General features: G+C 39.4%; 3 protein-coding genes and 1 pseudogene across 3 annotated transcripts; 2 read left to right on the top strand and 2 right to left on the bottom strand.

Annotated features, from left to right (window-relative positions):
• The first annotated feature begins 59 nt into the window (after positions 1 to 59).
• On the top strand, positions 60 to 2,649 carry LOC101294539 (APO protein 1, chloroplastic-like). The gene is made up of 5 exons (XM_004293728.1): positions 60 to 168; positions 602 to 680; positions 768 to 841; positions 1,344 to 1,708; positions 1,806 to 2,649. Exons 2-5 carry the CDS (start codon positions 626 to 628, stop codon positions 2,647 to 2,649), a joined length of 1,338 nt encoding a protein of 445 aa, XP_004293776.1. The 5' UTR covers positions 60 to 168; positions 602 to 625.
• Positions 2,650 to 4,967: 2,318 nt separating this feature from the next.
• On the bottom strand, positions 4,968 to 5,651 carry LOC101305448. The gene is made up of 2 exons (XM_004295449.1): positions 5,540 to 5,651; positions 4,968 to 5,457 (listed from the first exon to the last, which is right to left on the bottom strand). The coding sequence occupies exons 1-2, from the start codon at positions 5,605 to 5,607 to the stop codon at positions 4,968 to 4,970; spliced, it is 558 nt and encodes a 185-aa protein (XP_004295497.1). The 5' UTR covers positions 5,608 to 5,651.
• A 1,934-nt stretch (positions 5,652 to 7,585) lies between these two features.
• LOC101305154 lies at positions 7,586 to 10,319 on the top strand (annotated as a pseudogene).
• Positions 10,320 to 15,575: 5,256 nt separating this feature from the next.
• LOC101304852 (pentatricopeptide repeat-containing protein At4g15720-like) lies at positions 15,576 to 17,327 on the bottom strand. Its single transcript, XM_004295448.1, has one exon. The coding sequence runs from the start codon at positions 17,325 to 17,327 to the stop codon at positions 15,576 to 15,578; it is 1,752 nt and encodes a 583-aa protein (XP_004295496.1).
• Positions 17,328 to 17,691: the final 364 nt, after the last annotated feature.

Raw genomic sequence — 17,691 nt, 5'->3', positions numbered from 1 at the left:
CTATAACTAACTATATTGTTACATTTTAGCTATTATAGATATTTTGTGGACCACCATGCCCTTCCATAACAGCAAGAAACTGAAGCTCTATTACTGATAAGAGCCTAGAGACTGAACCAGTTCCAGTATTTCCAACCTGAAAAGTGGCTCATCAATTTACCAGTTTCAGTAAGCTATCTGACTCTTGTACACAAAAGTCTGTGGTAATTTCAGAACTGGGTTTTGGTTTAGGTGGGTCCTCTTTTTTCCAACGCAGACCAACTGTTTGATGAAATGCCTCACACAACTCTTCAAGCTCTAATTTCATGGTTTTTAGCTTCTGGGTGAGCTTGGTGTGGCAAAAGAAGTGATATTTAAGCTTAAGGAAAAACTGGGTGTTGGAATTGAGCATTTCGAGTGTGAAAGTTGCAAACTTTGCTTAGGCTTTTGGGTTGGGGATGTTCTTCCAAGCTAGAGTTTTTCTGGGTTTATATTATTGCATGTACTTTGGCTTTGAAATGATACCAGGGATTACTGTTTCTCCCCATAAAATCTGCATAGTTAGTTAAAAGTCTTTGATTTTCACACTAGTTTTGTGTTGTACTTGGTTTTTCTTTGTCAGGAGAGAGCTGACTCCAACAGATAAATGTTCCAGAGGCCGCCAACAGTATCCTCTACTTTGTGGGAACCGTCTCCGAAAGGTGATATGCTCGTTCTTTCATTCTTTAGCTTGTATGTTTAGGAACGGATTTGAGAATAACCTGTTTTCGTGTCACTCTACTTCTTAGGTGCTTGTCTCAGTACTGTAGATTTCAAGCCGCCTCAGTTATCAGCTGCGAGATCATATAATCTTGGCTTAAAGGTTTGATTACTTCTTGTCAGTACATTTCTGTTCGTTTTGTCTGTACATTATTGTGAAATTGTACTACAAATATGCATATTAGATGATCTGGTTAAATTTTGAATATGGAAAATACTCGTCTTATTTCCCTTTATTTTTCTGCAACGCTGAATGTGAAGTTAGAAATATAGATGACGATGTGTTCACATATTACTGGGTTATATTATCCATGTAAAAGGTCAAAAAGGATGTTGTTACTTGTCATGAATTTAAGTCAGAAGGGCTGAGCTAGAACTGTTCTTACCAACCCTCTTCCCTATGTATGACAGTGCAACTAGTTAATTAGATCAGTACGTGTGTTCCTAGTGATGTTACACTCTTAGGCTTCTGTGTTGCAAGTTGTGACTTGTGATTGTTACGGTACTTTGAAAAATATTATCCTGCTTAATTTGGAAACACATAGGCATTGATGTGAGTTTAGTTTTGTTCTGAGCCTCATACTCTAGGTTTGTTTAAAATGCAGTTTGAGCATGGAAAGCTTCGTAAAGTGGGAAGTACATGCAGAACCATATACTCTGTCAGTAGGAAGCCTAGTGGGGAACCATCTTTCAGGAAGCGAAACGCATCTCCCCAAAATGTGGATCTTCCAGCTGTACTACCTAAGCAAAAGAAAAAACCATATCCCATTCCCTTAAAACAGATTAAGCAGGCTTCAAAAGTGAACAAAAAACTTGCAGAAAAGGGTATAGAAAAGCCGCTCGACCCTCCGAAAAATGGATTACTTGACCCTGATCTAATTCCTGTTGCTCATCAAGTACTAGATGCCTGGAAAACGTTGATTAAAGGCCTTGCACAGCTGTTACATGTTGTTCCAGTATATGGTTGCCTGTAAGCATGTTTTAATTGTATCTTGTATTGATTTTTCTGTATGTTTAGCAAGGCAGGTTATAAATCGGAATATTAAATTGTTTAAACTCTTTGGCAGTGAATGCTCTGAGGTTCATGTAGCCCAGTCTGGCCATCAAATGCAGGACTGTCTTGGTCCATCTAATGCTACGCGCCGAAGCTTCCACTCATGGATGAAGGGATCAATCAATGATGTACTTGTCCCCATTGAAGCATATCATCTTTATGACCCTTTTGGTCGGCGCATCAAGCATGAAACTAGATTCCAATATGACAGGATTCCAGCAATTGTAGAGCTGTGCATTCAAGCTGGTGTGGACATACCCGAATACCCTTCACGGCGAAGAACCAAACCTATCCGAATGATCGGAAAGAAAGTGATCGATCGGGGTGGATTTGTTGAGGAGCCTGTGCAATGGCATGCTGCAAATCCATCTTCACTTGCTATTGCTGATCTTGATACACATGGGGCTTCTGAACGGTTTCCACCTCCACTGTCATCAGATATTCCTAAGATTGCGCAGGAGACACTAGATGCATATGAAACTGTTAAGTCTGGAGTGACAAAGCTGATGAAGAAATGCAGCGTGAAGGCATGTGGGTATTGCCCAGAGGTTCATGTAGGACCTTGGGGTCACAACGCAAAGCTTTGTGGAGAATTCAAGCACCAATGGAGGGACGGAAAGCATGGTTGGCAGGATGCTACGGTGGATGAAGTTTTTCCTCCAAATTATGTATGGCATGTCAAAGATCCCAAAGGGCCTCCAATGAAGGGCGGTGCGCTCAAGAAGTTCTACGGGAAGGTGCCAGCAGTGGTAGAGCTGTGCTTGCAAGCAGGTGCCCAGATTCCTGAGAAATACAAGCCCATGATGAGGCTTGACATTGTAGTCCCTGAAATTGAGGAGGCACTGTTAGTTGCCTGACATTGTATAGTGTAGCACTGTAGCATACGTAATATGTAGATGTATTCTAGTTTCTTGGACCAGGTTGGTTTCTCCGAAGCAAGCGCTTACACCAAGAGTGTCGAGGAAAATATGATATCAGAGTATAACATGTACACTTCCTACCTGGATTAGGAAAATTTCTCAAACTAAGAATATTTGAGACATTTTCTTTTTTTAAGCATTAAGCATCCAAGTGATTTTGTGAGTCTCGTACACCTGCATCGGATAAAACCAAGGCCTTAAGGCCTTCTCCAACAATAGAGTCCAAAGGGCCAATTCTTAAATTTTGGCTCTAATATGGTCTCCAGCAATTATAAACAAGAGGGCCAAAGGGTTAAAAAAGGGTCAAAGTTAGCCCTTTGGCTAGCCTAGTCCAGACCAATATGTGGGACCTCATCAGAATAAAAAAACCAGTTTGATGCAAATGGGTGGCTGAAATTGAGTCAAACTTTGACAAATGGTGGCTTTTAATTGGTTATGGACATACTTCACATTTTCCCTAACGGAATTTTTTTTTCCTTAACTGAAATTGAGTCAAATTTTTTTCTCTCAAATTTTTATCTTGATCCAAATATAAATAATGTTATAATAAAATAAAATTATAAGTTTGAAAATATAATATGAAATCATAAAATATTTGATTGGGTTAAAATTTAGCCCTCTCTTACTGGAGATCATTTAGTAGTCTATAACTAAAAAATAATATTTTTTAGGGCTAAATTATAGCCCTGGCCCCAATATAGCCCTCTCCTACTAGAGATGGCCTAAGTCGTATTTAGTTTCCTTAATCAAACTTCTATTACCAATTACTTTCTATCTAGAACAATTTTAATGATTGACCCTTAATTCCAGTTCGAGCCACCAGATCTTGGACTGTATAAAACTTCTGGCGTCTGTCCAACTTGGAATTGTGCTGCTTCTTGAAACAAATTTCGTCGCACCAAATCTAAGCTTAGAACTTGAGTCGTTTAAACTTCTAGGCTTAGATTTTACTGATATCATTTTGGACTTGACTAATGCAGTTGACATGTTCAATGAAATGTGTGGCAAACACTACAATCAGTCTGTTAGAGAAAATCAACTGTTGTGAGTAAACAATGGTTGATCCATAAAATTGTGTCTAGATTAGGTGATAGGAGGCTTCCCTTTGGTAAGCAATCCCCTAAAAGGGTAGGTAGGTAGGTATTTTTAAACTTGAGCAGACTTCCAAACTATATATATATATGAGAAGGTAAGCTAACCAGGACCATTTTTCTACACTACCCCAGCTAGATTTCATCAAACATTGAGAACTTTGGAGTCCCATTCTCTATAAATACCCTTCACGTACTCTATATTGAACAACTCAAACAAGAAACTAAGATCAAGTTCCTTATTTTTCAATTAAAATGGCAGGTCTCAAGCATTGTTCCCTATTATCTATCATGATAGCAGCATTGTGTTTGTCAAGCATTGACATGAGCTTCGGCGCCAGGCACCTATTGCAGACTTCAATTCCATCAATCCCGATTCCGAAGGGATTCCCTCCACTGCCTTCATTGCCTTCAACATTGCCTATGCCCACTACACTGCCTCCATTGCCAACTCTGCCAAAACCCACATCACAAATCCCATCTGTCCCAAGCACCCAAATGCCAACTCTCCCAAATCCAACATTGCCAAACCTTCCCACTGCTCCCAAGTTCACTCTACCTCCACTCCCCTCCTTCCCCACGACAATCCCTTCACTTCCAACCATTCCGACCACGATGCCATCAATTCCTTCCATCTCACCTCCTCCATCGAACTAAACACTCATCCTTGGAAATCACGGAACCTGCATTTGTGTGAGTAGACACTGTTACAGGATTGATCGAGTCTATACATTATACACGTTTGTTTATCTTGTGGAATTATTGCTTTTCAAGCATTATGTTTTAGTTTCCAGATCAGTTTCACTTGTGTAATACTATTGTCATTCTGTTGTATTCCGCTCTATTGTTATATATATACGATTCACATCTGTGTCGATGAGCTCTTCTCTATTTCAACCATTCAAGCAATGATAAGTGCTAACAAATTATGTATCAACTAAAACTTTAGGAAAACAAAGACTTTCAAAGTTTGACAACAGAAGTTCATTTCTAGGTGTCAAACTACATCACTTCTAGTGCCACTCAAGTTGGCCTAAATTCTATGCATAAATACATTCACAATAGTCAAGTTACAGAACAAAATGCACAAATTGCTTGGCTCCATTTGTGCTCATGAACCTGAAGAACCCCAACAATCTCGCACTGGCTCAATTCTAAAAACTACTAGTCCTCATCAACCTGAATAACCCCAGCAATCTCCCATTCCTGCGGCGTGAACAGGCTCGAACCCTCCATCATAAACTCTCCAATGTGAGCGCCAAGATTTGCCAACTCCCTATCACGCTCAGTAAAACCCACACAGCCCCTAACATCCAAAACCTCAAGCTCCCTGCACCCCTTGATCAACACAATAAGCTCACTCTTGTCAATCTTGGCCTTCCTCAAGCACAAGTACTTAATCTTGGGCACATATTTCACAATGTCGTTAGCCAAATCCACATCAACCAATGCATGAGACATATGCAACCCCTCAAAACCTCTACAGTTCCTCCCAATGTGTTCTAGCACATCTCTCATCACATTCATATAATGGCTACAAATTCCGGGTACCTTTAGAAACTGGGTCTCCCCTCGGCTACGATTAACAGCAAACTTGATCAACTTAGAAACACAGAAACGACTCCACTCAATCCCAAACTCTCGAGCATATTTTCTGGTTAAGTAATCGAAACAAGAACTATCATCGTCGTCGTCGGAAGTAGAAACGGGAAAGCTCCAGGGATGAATGACTGTACCTTTTTGAGTCTCCGTCGGGAAAACGAGGCGTTTCCAGAAACAAGGAGTGAGGCTTGCTCTGTACCATGTTCTGCACACAAAGGGGACCGACAGTAGTAAACACTCTGTTCCCACTTTGTCCAAGATGTTGACCCAACAGTCTTTGGGTAAGTCTTGCCACTTCCGATTAGAGGTCCGGCGGTCGGCGCTGGAGAGGTGGAGAAGGTGGTGGTCCATGGTATTGGTGGGTCACTGGTTGGGGTTTGTTTTCTTGGTCATTTTTGTTTCTTTGTCTGAATGTGTGGATGGATTAATGGGTTTGGATTACCTTTCTAGCACGTTTACTTGTCAGAATGGAATACAAATACGGGGAAGGATTACCGGATGAATAAATTCTTGTGTTTACGGAATGAGAATTGTTATGGGTCTCACCTCTCAACCCGGAATTGATTCATTGTTAACCCGGATTTGTAATACCGAAGGAGGAGATGGGTTTAAGAATGATATTATCAGAAATAAATTTTCTGTTCTTAAATTATTCTCATATAATTTCTTTTTTTGGTCAAGTATCCTCATATAATTTCAATAACCTCAAATTACCCAACCCTAGAATATATTTCTTATCATAAACGTGTCATATTTTGCATTATCAACTTGGCATGATACGTAGTTTTTTCCTATAAAGTGGATGTTTTATGGTCCTATATTGATTTAAACAAAATGCTTAACTTTTTGTTGAGGAAAAAAAAAAAAACTAACTTTGGTCAGACATGTTTTTGTAAAGGGTAATTTAGTTAATTGAGGTAGTTTTAATTCCAATTATATATGATACGTAAACAACATCAATCGTAATTAATTTTATTTCTATTCTAATTTGTACATATTATTCAATTCCTTCTCCCATTCCTTATGAATTCCATTCCTGCAATAAACGTGTCATTCTATTTTTTTTTGTTTTTTTTTTTTTTTTTTTTTTTCAATAAAGGAATTAAACATATTGATCTGCATCCTGTGGAGGTGTGTTTCGAGATTGCAATGGTTATTAGAAGGTTGGTTTTTGTTGTGGGTTAGGTCACCAAACTGCTTTATTCACGTATCGAATTAATGGGAGTTATATTCTTGGGATTAAAAATGTAGCTAAGCTTAGTTGACATTATATTTGGCTTAACAGTGACTATACGTAAAGGCAAGGAGGTAGCTTAATTCATTCTTTTCTTAACCAAGATATGCATCTGATGAAAGACTTTCAATTTATTCCTGGTTATATGTAGTTATACACCAATAAAAGTCTCAAGTGACGTATAGCCGTTATAGGAAAATTTTATTGTCGTAATTGAAAATCAGTTGTTGTAGGTTCAATTTGAACTCATTTGTAATGAGAGTTATCTTTAGTAAGGTTTGTCACCGAGGAGTTTATCAAGACAAACTTCAATTGATGTATGAGCCGTCTGGCCGTAATCAATGAAACTATACATATTCTATTCAAAAAAAAAAAAAAGGTGTTATTGCTTACATTACCTTTTCGTATTGCGTGGTTAAATTGCTTATATAACGCATCCGATTGGTGTTTTTTATTGCTCTTATGTTCTTTGCAAAAGGGAATGCTGTTGCAGACAAAATTTAACAAACTGTTGGTATGATCCTCCACCAAATTGTCCATTCCTTATAATGGATGAGTTCGGTTTCCCATATCATCGTCATAGCTATACACTCATAAGTAGTGTCCGCCTCTATAGTGTGGGTTGTGGCTCTTTCATAATTATGATGGAGAACAATTACAAGCACTTACTCAATGGTTTCGCTATGGATATCAATTTATGTTCTTCTCATCAAGCTAAAGAGTGGGGGTCTTATGGTTCGCTTGACGTAAAGAGATGTTGCAACTCACAAATGGTCAATGAGGTTAATGCTCATTTATCTTTTTTTATGGTTATGGTGTGACACTGCTATCCTAATCGTTTAAGGAATTTACTTTGTCCATCAATCCTGGCCAAATGAGGAAAAACAGTCCTGCTATCCTAATTGTTTAAGGACTTCGTATGCTCGCTTGTCTATATAAACAAGGGATGGGGCATCCTTGCAAATCTATTTCAGACCTAATAATGGTCGCCTCACACTTCCACTCGAATTCCTTACATTTTCCCTCACCAAACCTAGAACGCAGCCATAACACTGAGAGACCATGTAAGCGATTGAAACCAGATCATGGTAGTTCATATAACCACAGATCAGTACAATCTGAGCTGCGTCCTTCATATGAATCTTTCCAATTTCCCAAGTCTTATGACACATCTAAGCTCCCATTTGGATGGTTAGATTGCTCATCGTTTGGTGAAGAGCTAGACTTCATGATACCTTCTAAGGTGCCACTTGATGAATCCTATAATGTCTATGTTCCTCATGGTAAGAGATACACATTCAAGCAAGTATTCGAGGCACAGAGATGCCGGAGAAGAAAACTCGGTTTGGTTATCGATTTGACAAACACAACTCGTTACTAAAGAACAAGTGATTTGGCGAAAATGGGTATTAAGCATGTCAGGATTCCATGCATTGGCCGGAATTCTGTACCGGACAACTTTTCAGTGAATAGTTTTGTATACGAGGTTATGCGATTCAAAGAGTATTACCCTGACAAGTATATCCTTGTGCATTGTACACATGGACACAATCGGACAGGGTTCATGATCATTCATTACTTGATGCGCACGCAACCAATGAAGACAGTCACTCAAGCAATACAAGATTTTGCTCAAGCTCGTCCTCCGGGAATATATATGCCTGACTACATTGATGCATTGTACTCATTCTATCATGAAATGAAGCCTGTGGAGTTCATTTGCCCGCGTACGCCTGAGTGGAAAAGATCTGAGTCTGTGCCGCACGACAAAGATCAAATCTTGAATCATAGTCATCAGGATAGGGGTACAGATGTAGTAATGACTAATGATGATATCTTGGGTGATAAGATACCTGATGAGCAGCAAGAGGAACTGCGACGGTTGTGCTACGAGCTTCTTAAGGCCTTTCCTAGTGTAAGAGGGAGATGGCAATTCCAAGGATCACATCCAGTTTCTCTTAACTGGGAGAATCTACAGTTGTTGAGGCAACAGTCCTACTATGCAACTTGGAAAGCTGATGGAACTCGTTATATGATGTTGATAACTGTACATGGATGTTACTTGATTGATAGAAGCTTCAATTTTAGGAGGGTTCAGATGAGGTTTCCCTGCAAACACATGAATGGTTCTAATGAGAGGAGTAGTACTCACCACTGCACGTTACTAGATGGGGAGATGGTGATTGATACAGAGCACCTGCCAGGCGCACAGAAGAAGCAGACCAGAAGATACCTTTGTTTATGATATGATGGCAATCAACAATGTTTCTGTGGTAGAGTGGCCTTTTCTGGAGCGGTCGAGGAAGATTGAGGAGCAAGTAATTCAGCCTCGTACTAATGACCAGCGCCGAGTTTATTACGAAAGTAGGAACAATGTTCCTGACTACAGATATGACTTGGAACCATACAAGGTGAGGATGAAGGGCTTTTGGCCACTCTCTAAGGTGAAGAAGATTTTGAAGGAGTTGATTCCAAAGCTTTCACATGATGCAGATGGTGTGATCTTTCAGGGTATGGATGATCGTTATGTTATAAGAAAACATGAACGCCTTCTGAAGTGGAAGTACCCTGAAATGAACTCGGTTGATTTTCTCTTTGAGGTAGGTAGTGATGGTCAGAAACTGCTTTATCTGTATGCATATGGAAAGAAGCAACTAATGAAAGGAGAAATGGTTGCATTTAGGGATAGTCCTGAACATTACTCGTTTTATTCGGGAAAAATAATCGAGTGTTTTCTGGACTCGGAGAAGAAAGAATGGGTCTACATGAGGAGCAGGACAGACAGTGGCGTAGCCAGAAACCATAAGTAGAATGGTCAAGAGTTTAAACAATAATGTCACACAAAATAAAAATATAATTTTATTGAATAATATAAAAACTTATAAATCATTAGAATACTTTGACAACAAAAGCTAAATAAAATAACAAATCTTCCTAAAGTAATTATAATTGTCCTCGACGATTGCTCATATTTTGAAATTTTGGAGGAGCTTCAGATGGAGTCGACTGTTCTGTTGCTTTTATCTTATGATACTTTTCAAATAAAACTAAAACATCCATAATTGCAAGTTTTTAATTATGAAGGTTGTCGACGACAAAGAAAAATTTATTGAAGGATAACAAAAAGAAATACGTAAAGAAGCGACTAAAACTGTTTATATAGAAGTGGACGAGAAATCAATCACAATAATTGATTGATTAGGAAAACATATTAATTAAAAAGACAAAAAAAAAAGACTAGGAATATGTTTTAATTGTAATATTAAAGGGAGATGCAATCAATCATTGATTCGGATTAGAAACCTATATTAAAAAAAATCAGAGAACCACACGTAACAAACACATGTGAGGAGTTGAACACTCCTCTGTCCAAATTGATTGTTGTAATTAATATTTTATATGTCAAACTTTTCTTTAATTAGTTAGAAGGGTCAAAATAGTGTCAACATCACATTTCAACTGACAAATTAGATAACAATATGACTTAATAAAAAATGTGAGGGAGGTCAGCTGAACCCCTTGACCCCCCCTTCCCTACGCCCCTAAGGACAGATAAATTGACTCCTAATGATGTCCAGACCTACAATAAGGTAAAGAAAAGCATACAGGACAATATCACGGAGGATGTCTTACTGAAGGAGATAGATAACATCATTCTTCTGCCTATTTATACTCTATAGTAAAGGAAAACCAAACCGCTCCACTGTTCATATGCAACCCTATGAAGATACTTGTCCGTCCCTACTTCCCGTTCAAGCACGAATCTGTCATCGTGACTCGCCTCATCCACGGTAGCCGCTCTTTTCCTTCACTCTCTCTCTCACCGCCTCTGTAATCCTTATCTTATGAACTCGGATGAGATCAAACAAGGCATCATGTTGGGAAGAGGGTTTTCAAAGTCGCCGCATTCCACCTGTTGATCTCTTGAGCGCCCGTCTGTCGCGTGTCTTTCTCACAGAGACAAAGCGAGGAGATTTGCAGCTTCATCTTTTAGGGCTTTGCTTATTTGCTCTGGCACAAACCATTAAGAGATAGAGTGAAGGAAACAGGAGAACAATTGACGGTAAGTGAATAGCAGTTCAGAGCCATCATTGGATTTCATATCAAGGTCCATTTCTGTTTTTTTTTTTTTCCATGAAGTGATGCTTCTTTCTTTAGGTTATGTTGCTCCTTGTATGGTGTAAATCTATGTTGCACGGACTCTCCACACCCCTGGAGTGTCGGAGTGTCTGACACTCCGACACGCCGACACGGCAAAATAAGTGTCCGACACGCCACGTGGCATGTCCGAAAAAGTTGACTTTTCGGACACGTCTCGGACATGTTGACCGGCCCCGACATGGCATTGCGACACGCCACGTCAGCGCACACTCCACCACCGCCAGTCCGCCACTCCCTCCGCCGAACACAGCAGCTGCACACACTGCCCAAAATCCTAAATTCCTCAAAACTCCACCAATAACGAATTCAAGCCTCTACAATCTCTCAAACCAATTCAATATACTCAAAAAGCCAGAAATGGATCAAAACACCTCCACCACCGCTGGAAAATTTAGAAACTTCTCCTCTTCGATTCTCCCTCACCTGACCTTGTCTCGACAAGCTGAAGTCACAGGGACGTCGAGGATGAGGAGATGAAACTATCCACACCGGTGAGAGGCGTCGACGCTGCCGGAATCGGAAACTCGCCGGCGAACCCAGAAAAGTTTCCCTTCTTTGAATCTCTCTCTCCTCAGCTTCCCATGGAAATCCAATACCAAAGCGATGTCGGGGAGGACGAGAGGAAGCTACCAATACCGGTCACGCTCGTCGCCGTGGCCGAAATCACAAACTCAACCGGAAACCCAATCACCTTCTCTCCTCCTTTTCTCTCTCACCGGAGCTCCACTCTTCAAACTGGAATCATAGGGAGGTCGGGGACGACGAGACGGACCCGTGGCCACCGGCTGACGTCGAGAGACCGCCGGATGAGGAGGAGCAGTCGGCGTCGTTGCAGAGCAGTCGAGTCGGTCTGGGCTTGAGCTGATCCACTCCTACCTTTATATATCTCAAATCCAACGGCCCAGATCCAACCACCAATATTTCTATTTTTAATTAAATTTTTAGATAATACCAACTTCCAAAAATTATTAAAAAAAGCTCCGATGCTCCGAAAAATCCCACGAATTCGTAACAACGTCTAGTTTAATCATATGGGCTCAAAAGACAAAATTTGACAAACCAAAAATTTGAATAATTTTCGAAAGCCACAAAGAATTGAAAGAATAATTAAAATCAAAATAAAATAACTCGAAAATTAATTTTCTTCTTTAAAAATAGAAAACCGAAATTTCGGGATATTACAGATTATGGATATGATAATTATATTAATTCATCTTCTTGTCTATTAGGTGGTACTGTGCTAGAAATTGTCATGTTTGAAAACAAGCTACTGCTCAAGTTTGTTTTTCTTTAATGTTATATTTTAGGTGCTAGAGGTATGTTGTTTTTAATGTTATTAGTTATGCACTTGACTTATTTCTTATGGTTATGAAATAGATTTAATTTAGAACTTTATTTGATAATGTAATGAACTTATTTCATATTTTAATATATTTTTTATTTATTAAAAATACATAAATATATAATTTTGTTTGCCGTGTCCAAGCCGTGTCGGAAACTCAGTTTTTGAGTTTTACCGTGTCGCCGTGTCCGTGTCCGTGTCCGTGCAACTTAGGTGTAAATTAGTCACTGTAGTTCAAATATAAATATTTTTAAAAGAAACTGTTGAGCAATTGGCTAGTTGCTCTTTATTAAATCTAAAATTAGGCTGTCCTATAGCTATCATTTGTTTAACTCCAAATTTCAAGGTTTAAGAGATCATTTGTCTAATTAAATGCAGAACCATTACTTTTTTCTTACCCTACAAAATGATAACTGAAAATGGAACATGCAACCTTTCTCCAATTTTCCTAAGATAAATCTGACAGATTTTGTCGATGCAACATGTAATGAAAAGCAGCACGCTATCCTTGTAAAAAATAGAAGCATATGATTTTATAGACATGGAAAATGAATTTGTCATGCTTTATGGTGGAATTCCAGTAAGTCTTATCTTCTGATTGAGAATGTAATATCAAACCACTTACTGTTTTTCTTCACTTATCTTTACTATTTTTTTTTTTGGTCGAGACACTTATCTTTACTATTTAGGGGAGTCTCCATCATATTCTGCATCAAATATTAATAATTTGACCAACCAAGTGACTGCAGAAAAGGCTATATTATCCAAGTGTATTGGTTCTCATGTTGCTGGAAACCATCATGTTGCTCGAAACCGCCCCAAGATTCTGAGGCTGCTCGACTTTGTAAGTTAATCATGCATGCAGTCTCTGTGAATTTTATCTATAAATTGTTGGGTCATTTGATCAACACTGGTTTAGGGACTAAGGAGTCATTATTATGAGCACCATGGATAAACATATATATATTCTTATTTAGGAACTATGGAGTAATTATTATGAATACCATGGATATACATATTTGTTTAACATGCTTCTTGATTGACTTGTGATTATTTTGAGAGTTTTTTTTGTAAGGTATCTGATCATCTCTGTCGCGATAGCCAACCCAATGCACTTTTAAGACACTTAGTTGTTGGAAAAGTCATATGGTATCTCATTTAGGGTTGGTACAATATTTACCCAGACTTGAAGTCCGTCCCTTATCTTTCATGGCAATGTTTTTAATAGGTGTTACGAGAGGGTAAAATTGGCATGTATTATTTTGCAGACACAGGATGTGAATTGGGCAATGGAAGCCTCCAGAAAATCCCAGAGTGCCTTTGCAGCTGCTTGCCTGACCCTGGAAGATGCACATAAAAATGACTGTATTTCTTCTATTAGGAGGGTAATTGAGTTCAGCTTCCAAGATGTTGAGGAATTTGTCCGCTTGGTTGAAGTTGCAATGAAAGCCATAGGTCAATCCAAATTTGGTGGTGCTAGAGATTAAGTCAACCTTGTAATTTATATGGTTTTTCTCCAAAACAGGCATCAAGATAGAAAAGACAAGGATGCCTACATAAATCTGCACTTGAAAATTTGCGAAGAGGAGGATTCAACAGATAATTACCCTCTGTACATGTGTACAAAGTGAGATTCGTTAGAAAATTTTGTATTGTATTTTCAATTCAAATGACATCTATTCTTGACGTGGATAAGAGCACAATATGCTCATCGATCCATAAGTTTCATGGGTTGGGAAAGGAGGAAATCATTTTAATTGTTCAGCAGCACAGCTAGGAGATTATGTAATAGTTCAGTTCTATATTTTTTGGCTCCCTGGATTCGGAGCCTGAGGAAAAATATCTTTAGAGATTGGATACTCATAGGCAACCATTTTGAGGAGGTTGAATACTAATATACTGATGACTGATCAATGTTCTACCAAAGCATTTTCTGTTTTGTTACCGTTATATTGGATTGTTTTATGGAATGGAGACCAAATCTTGGGTATGGTTACCTGTTAATCTCTAGGAAAATTGTTAAACTTGCGTTCTTCTTTTGTTTTCAATTCACTGTGCCATCTTGTCCATGCAAGGATATGTATTCATTATATAGGTATGTCACATTCTGTTTCACTATAATCGAGACTCTCCCATTCAGTAAGTTACTTTCAGTATGTTGAATTTGCAGTGGCGAAAGTCATGTTACTGTGTCATAATTAAAGAGCTTCTGTTGTTTCAGTTGGGTTTTGCGCAGTTGCTGAGAATTTTGCTGGCTCGTGACCTTTGTGGAGAGCATACACTATAGCCTTTCAGCTGCATGTCAGTTTAGTTTTCAATGTAAAGTCTACAATTTTTGTTTTGTTGCAAGAGTTGCCCTTTTACTTATCCGTATTTCAATATATAATTTATGTGGTTGGAAGTATATATTGATGCTTTGGGGTGTGAGATGTAATTTTATCACCATCTTTGCTTTATAGCTGCTGGGAGGTAAAACTATAAGTTTATAAATACTTTTCTGGGTTGCGATTGGAGAGCTCAGAAGCAAATTAATGATAGTGTAGTGTACCATGAATTCACAAGCATGTTTTCCTGGCGCTCTACTGATTGTTTGCGTATTACTTTCACATGTTTTCATTTTCATTCATCCATTTAGAAGTGTAACAATATTTGCCATTGGTAGACCTAGATGTTATGATCATAACATTTCCTATAATGATAACAGTCCAAATGGTTTGGATAGAAAAGAAGAGAAAGAGATAGGTCAATCTACTATGCCATCAACGGGTTGGAATTAGAATTGACCATTGATGGTTTGTGAATAATGTTGATTGATATGGCTGCATTATTAATATTCAGTGGTTGCAACTATAGTAATCTTGCTCTGCCTTTGGACGCAGGTCGTGAACAAGTGTTACTGTCCTGATTTTGATTAACAATTTTGGTTCGAGGAAGATGGAGAATGGAGCTTTTCCTTGGTCTTTAGCAGAAGTTTTGGTTAATGAGATGATGTCCTCTCTCTACAACGTACCTTCCTCCAGTTTTGTTTGTTCTTTTTTCAGTGCGAGTTGTTTAAGAGCACATATTTGTAAGGCAATAAAAGCCTGTTTTACCTATTTTTGCCTCCAGTATCTTGCACTACGTATTACAGTAATGATTTAAGCAATAAAATCTCAATCTTGTTTGTATGGTGGCTTTTTTTTCTCAAATCATTTGAGTTATTTTCTTTTGAGTCCTGGATGCTTTGTTTTTCATGCTTCTTTTTCAGTGTTTGAAGTAAGCTTCATCTTCTGGAAAATGGTGGCTTTTGTCAGAACTGAAGTTTTATAACAGGTTGCATATCTAAATCAAAATATGACAATACAGAAAAATAAAGTGGCCGTTGCATTGAAGAATCTTTACTTGTGATTTTCTCCTCTCGGTTATGAATATATGCTGTACTTAGAAATTATTATCACCAAAAATCCCTACAAGTGCAGGAGCCACCTTTAAAGTGATGAAATCTATTCACATCTCTAACAATGAATTCCCTCCCAACAATATCACTAATAAGCTTGAAAGCTTCATGACAATCATTACACATTCTCAAGTTCTTCATTATTCTAATGGTGACTCCTTTAGGTATACTCAGCAATGCAAAACCCAGCGCCAATCTCTCACTATGAAGACCAACGATTTCCTCCTTGGCCTCCTCCTCTACATCAATAAAGACCAAACCTATACTCCCTCCTACATACCCTCTTTGTTTCATTTTACCCTCCAACTCCCTCAGCAAAGTAATCACCTCACTCTGGCGTGCACATGATGATACATCTCCAGCGTAGAACACATAATTTGAGTCCTTAATCTCAACCCAACTGCAGCCGGGTTCTTTCCTAACCCCAGTACGCTTCATTTCTGACCGAAGACCCTGGGCAGTCTCCCACTCCCCACTCAATGCATAAGCGTTTGACAATGTAACATATGCACCTGATACCTGTTGGTTGGAATCTATTAGCCGTCTACTAGCATCAACAGCAATGTCAACCCTTCCATGAAGCCTACTTGCCGAAAGGAGTGTCCCCCACACCAAGGCTTCTTGATTTGGTTCGGCTTGGATGGATTTGGCAAGTTTGTACGCCTCATTGAGACGGCCAGTTCTACCAAGCATGTCAACAATGCAAGTATGATGCTTTGCATTTGGGGATATTCCATGATTTTCATGCATAGACTCATAGTATTGGAGCCCTTCATCCACAAGCCCTGAATGGCTACAAGCATGCAAGACACCAACAAAAGTGACATCATTGGGTCTTATTCCTCTATCGATCATTTCTTCAAAGAGTTGAATCGACATTTTCCCCTGTCCATACTTGGCAGCAGCCACAATCATCGAAGTATAGGGTATTACAGACGGATTTGGGATTCGCCTGAAAACCTTATGAGAATACTCAACACACCCACATTTAGCATACATGTCAACAATTGCGCTCGCAATCACCTTATTCAACTCATGGCCACGCCGAATCACTGCTCCATGTGCAACTTTGCCAGAAACTAACTGACCCAAGCTTGCGCAAGCGTTCACAACACTGGCCAACATGAAATGATTCGGACGCTCCAACATCCCCCGAGTAAATTCCCTAAAAAGCCCGAGCGCTTGCTGGCCTCCTCCGTTCTGTGCATAAGCAGCAATCATCGAAGTCCAAGAAACAACATTCCCACCTCCCATCAAGTCAAAAACCCGCCGAGCGCCACCGACGTCGTTGCATTTCCCGTACATATCAACCAGCGAGGAGCACACAACGAGGTTTTTCTGCACGCCCGAAATCTCAATATGGGCATGAATCTTTCTGCCTGTTTCGAGATCAGCAAGCGTGGAGCATGCGTTAATGACAGTGGCGAAAGTAAACTCGTTGGGCAGAACCAAAGAGTCCAGCATTCTCCCGAACAGCCACAGTGCTGCATCGGGGCGAGCCGTGCTGACGTAGCCGGAGATGAGCGAGGTAAACGACACGACATTTGGTTGAGGCATTTCGTCCAACACCTTGGCTGCAGAGTCCATGTTTTGGAGCCTGACATAACAGTTGATGAGGTGGTTGGCGGTGAATGTGTCCCGTAAAGAGGCCCACTTTATCGCAACGGAATGGAGGGAAGTCGCGGAGGTGGAGTCTTTACAGTCGCGGAGGCGGTGGATGAGGTGGTATTGCGACGGTTGGTTATTCATATGCCTGGACTCTCAATCAACAACTTTCTTGCTGTTAATCCTGATTCGGAAGAGACAAACTTTTTGCAAACTGACAGAGATATATAGTAGTATAAAAGATTGGTTCTTTATAAGGCCATCTGGGTCAATCTTAATTCGGTGTTTAAAAAAATCGTGAAGCAAGCAAGGCCCATATGAGCTATTCCTTTTGTCGGCTATATCAGATTATGTGAATAAAAAAGAGTTAATCTTTAACTTGAAATAGTATAATCTCTTTGTTTTATCTCTACCGAATCGAACAAAATAATGTAAATTCTATACATAGAGATAGGGAGAGGAGTCAGAGGACAGTTTAGTGCAGCTATTTTCACACCCTCGACTGACA

This window comes from Fragaria vesca, linkage group LG3 (genome assembly GCF_000184155.1).
Source record: "Fragaria vesca subsp. vesca linkage group LG3, FraVesHawaii_1.0, whole genome shotgun sequence".
Taxonomy (NCBI): domain Eukaryota; kingdom Viridiplantae; phylum Streptophyta; class Magnoliopsida; order Rosales; family Rosaceae; genus Fragaria; species Fragaria vesca.
This window is presented reverse-complemented; position numbering and strand designations above follow the sequence as displayed.

Bases quoted from the DNA above. Each gene is read 5' to 3' on its own strand.
- LOC101294539 (XM_004293728.1), top strand. From the start codon at position 626: ATGTTCCAGAGGCCGCCAACAGTATCCTCTACTTTGTGGGAACCGTCT. The intron at 842-1,343 runs GTTTGATTACTT...TTTAAAATGCAG, and splicing joins CATATAATCTTGGCTTAAAG to TTTGAGCATGGAAAGCTTCG. The intron at 1,709-1,805 runs GTAAGCATGTTT...ACTCTTTGGCAG, and splicing joins GTTCCAGTATATGGTTGCCT to TGAATGCTCTGAGGTTCATG.
- LOC101305448 (XM_004295449.1), bottom strand. From the start codon at position 5,607: ATGGTACAGAGCAAGCCTCACTCCTTGTTTCTGGAAACGCCTCGTTTT. The intron at 5,458-5,539 runs GTACAGTCATTC...TTACTTAACCAG, and splicing joins CCCGACGGAGACTCAAAAAG to AAAATATGCTCGAGAGTTTG.
- LOC101304852 (XM_004295448.1), bottom strand. From the start codon at position 17,327: ATGAATAACCAACCGTCGCAATACCACCTCATCCACCGCCTCCGCGAC.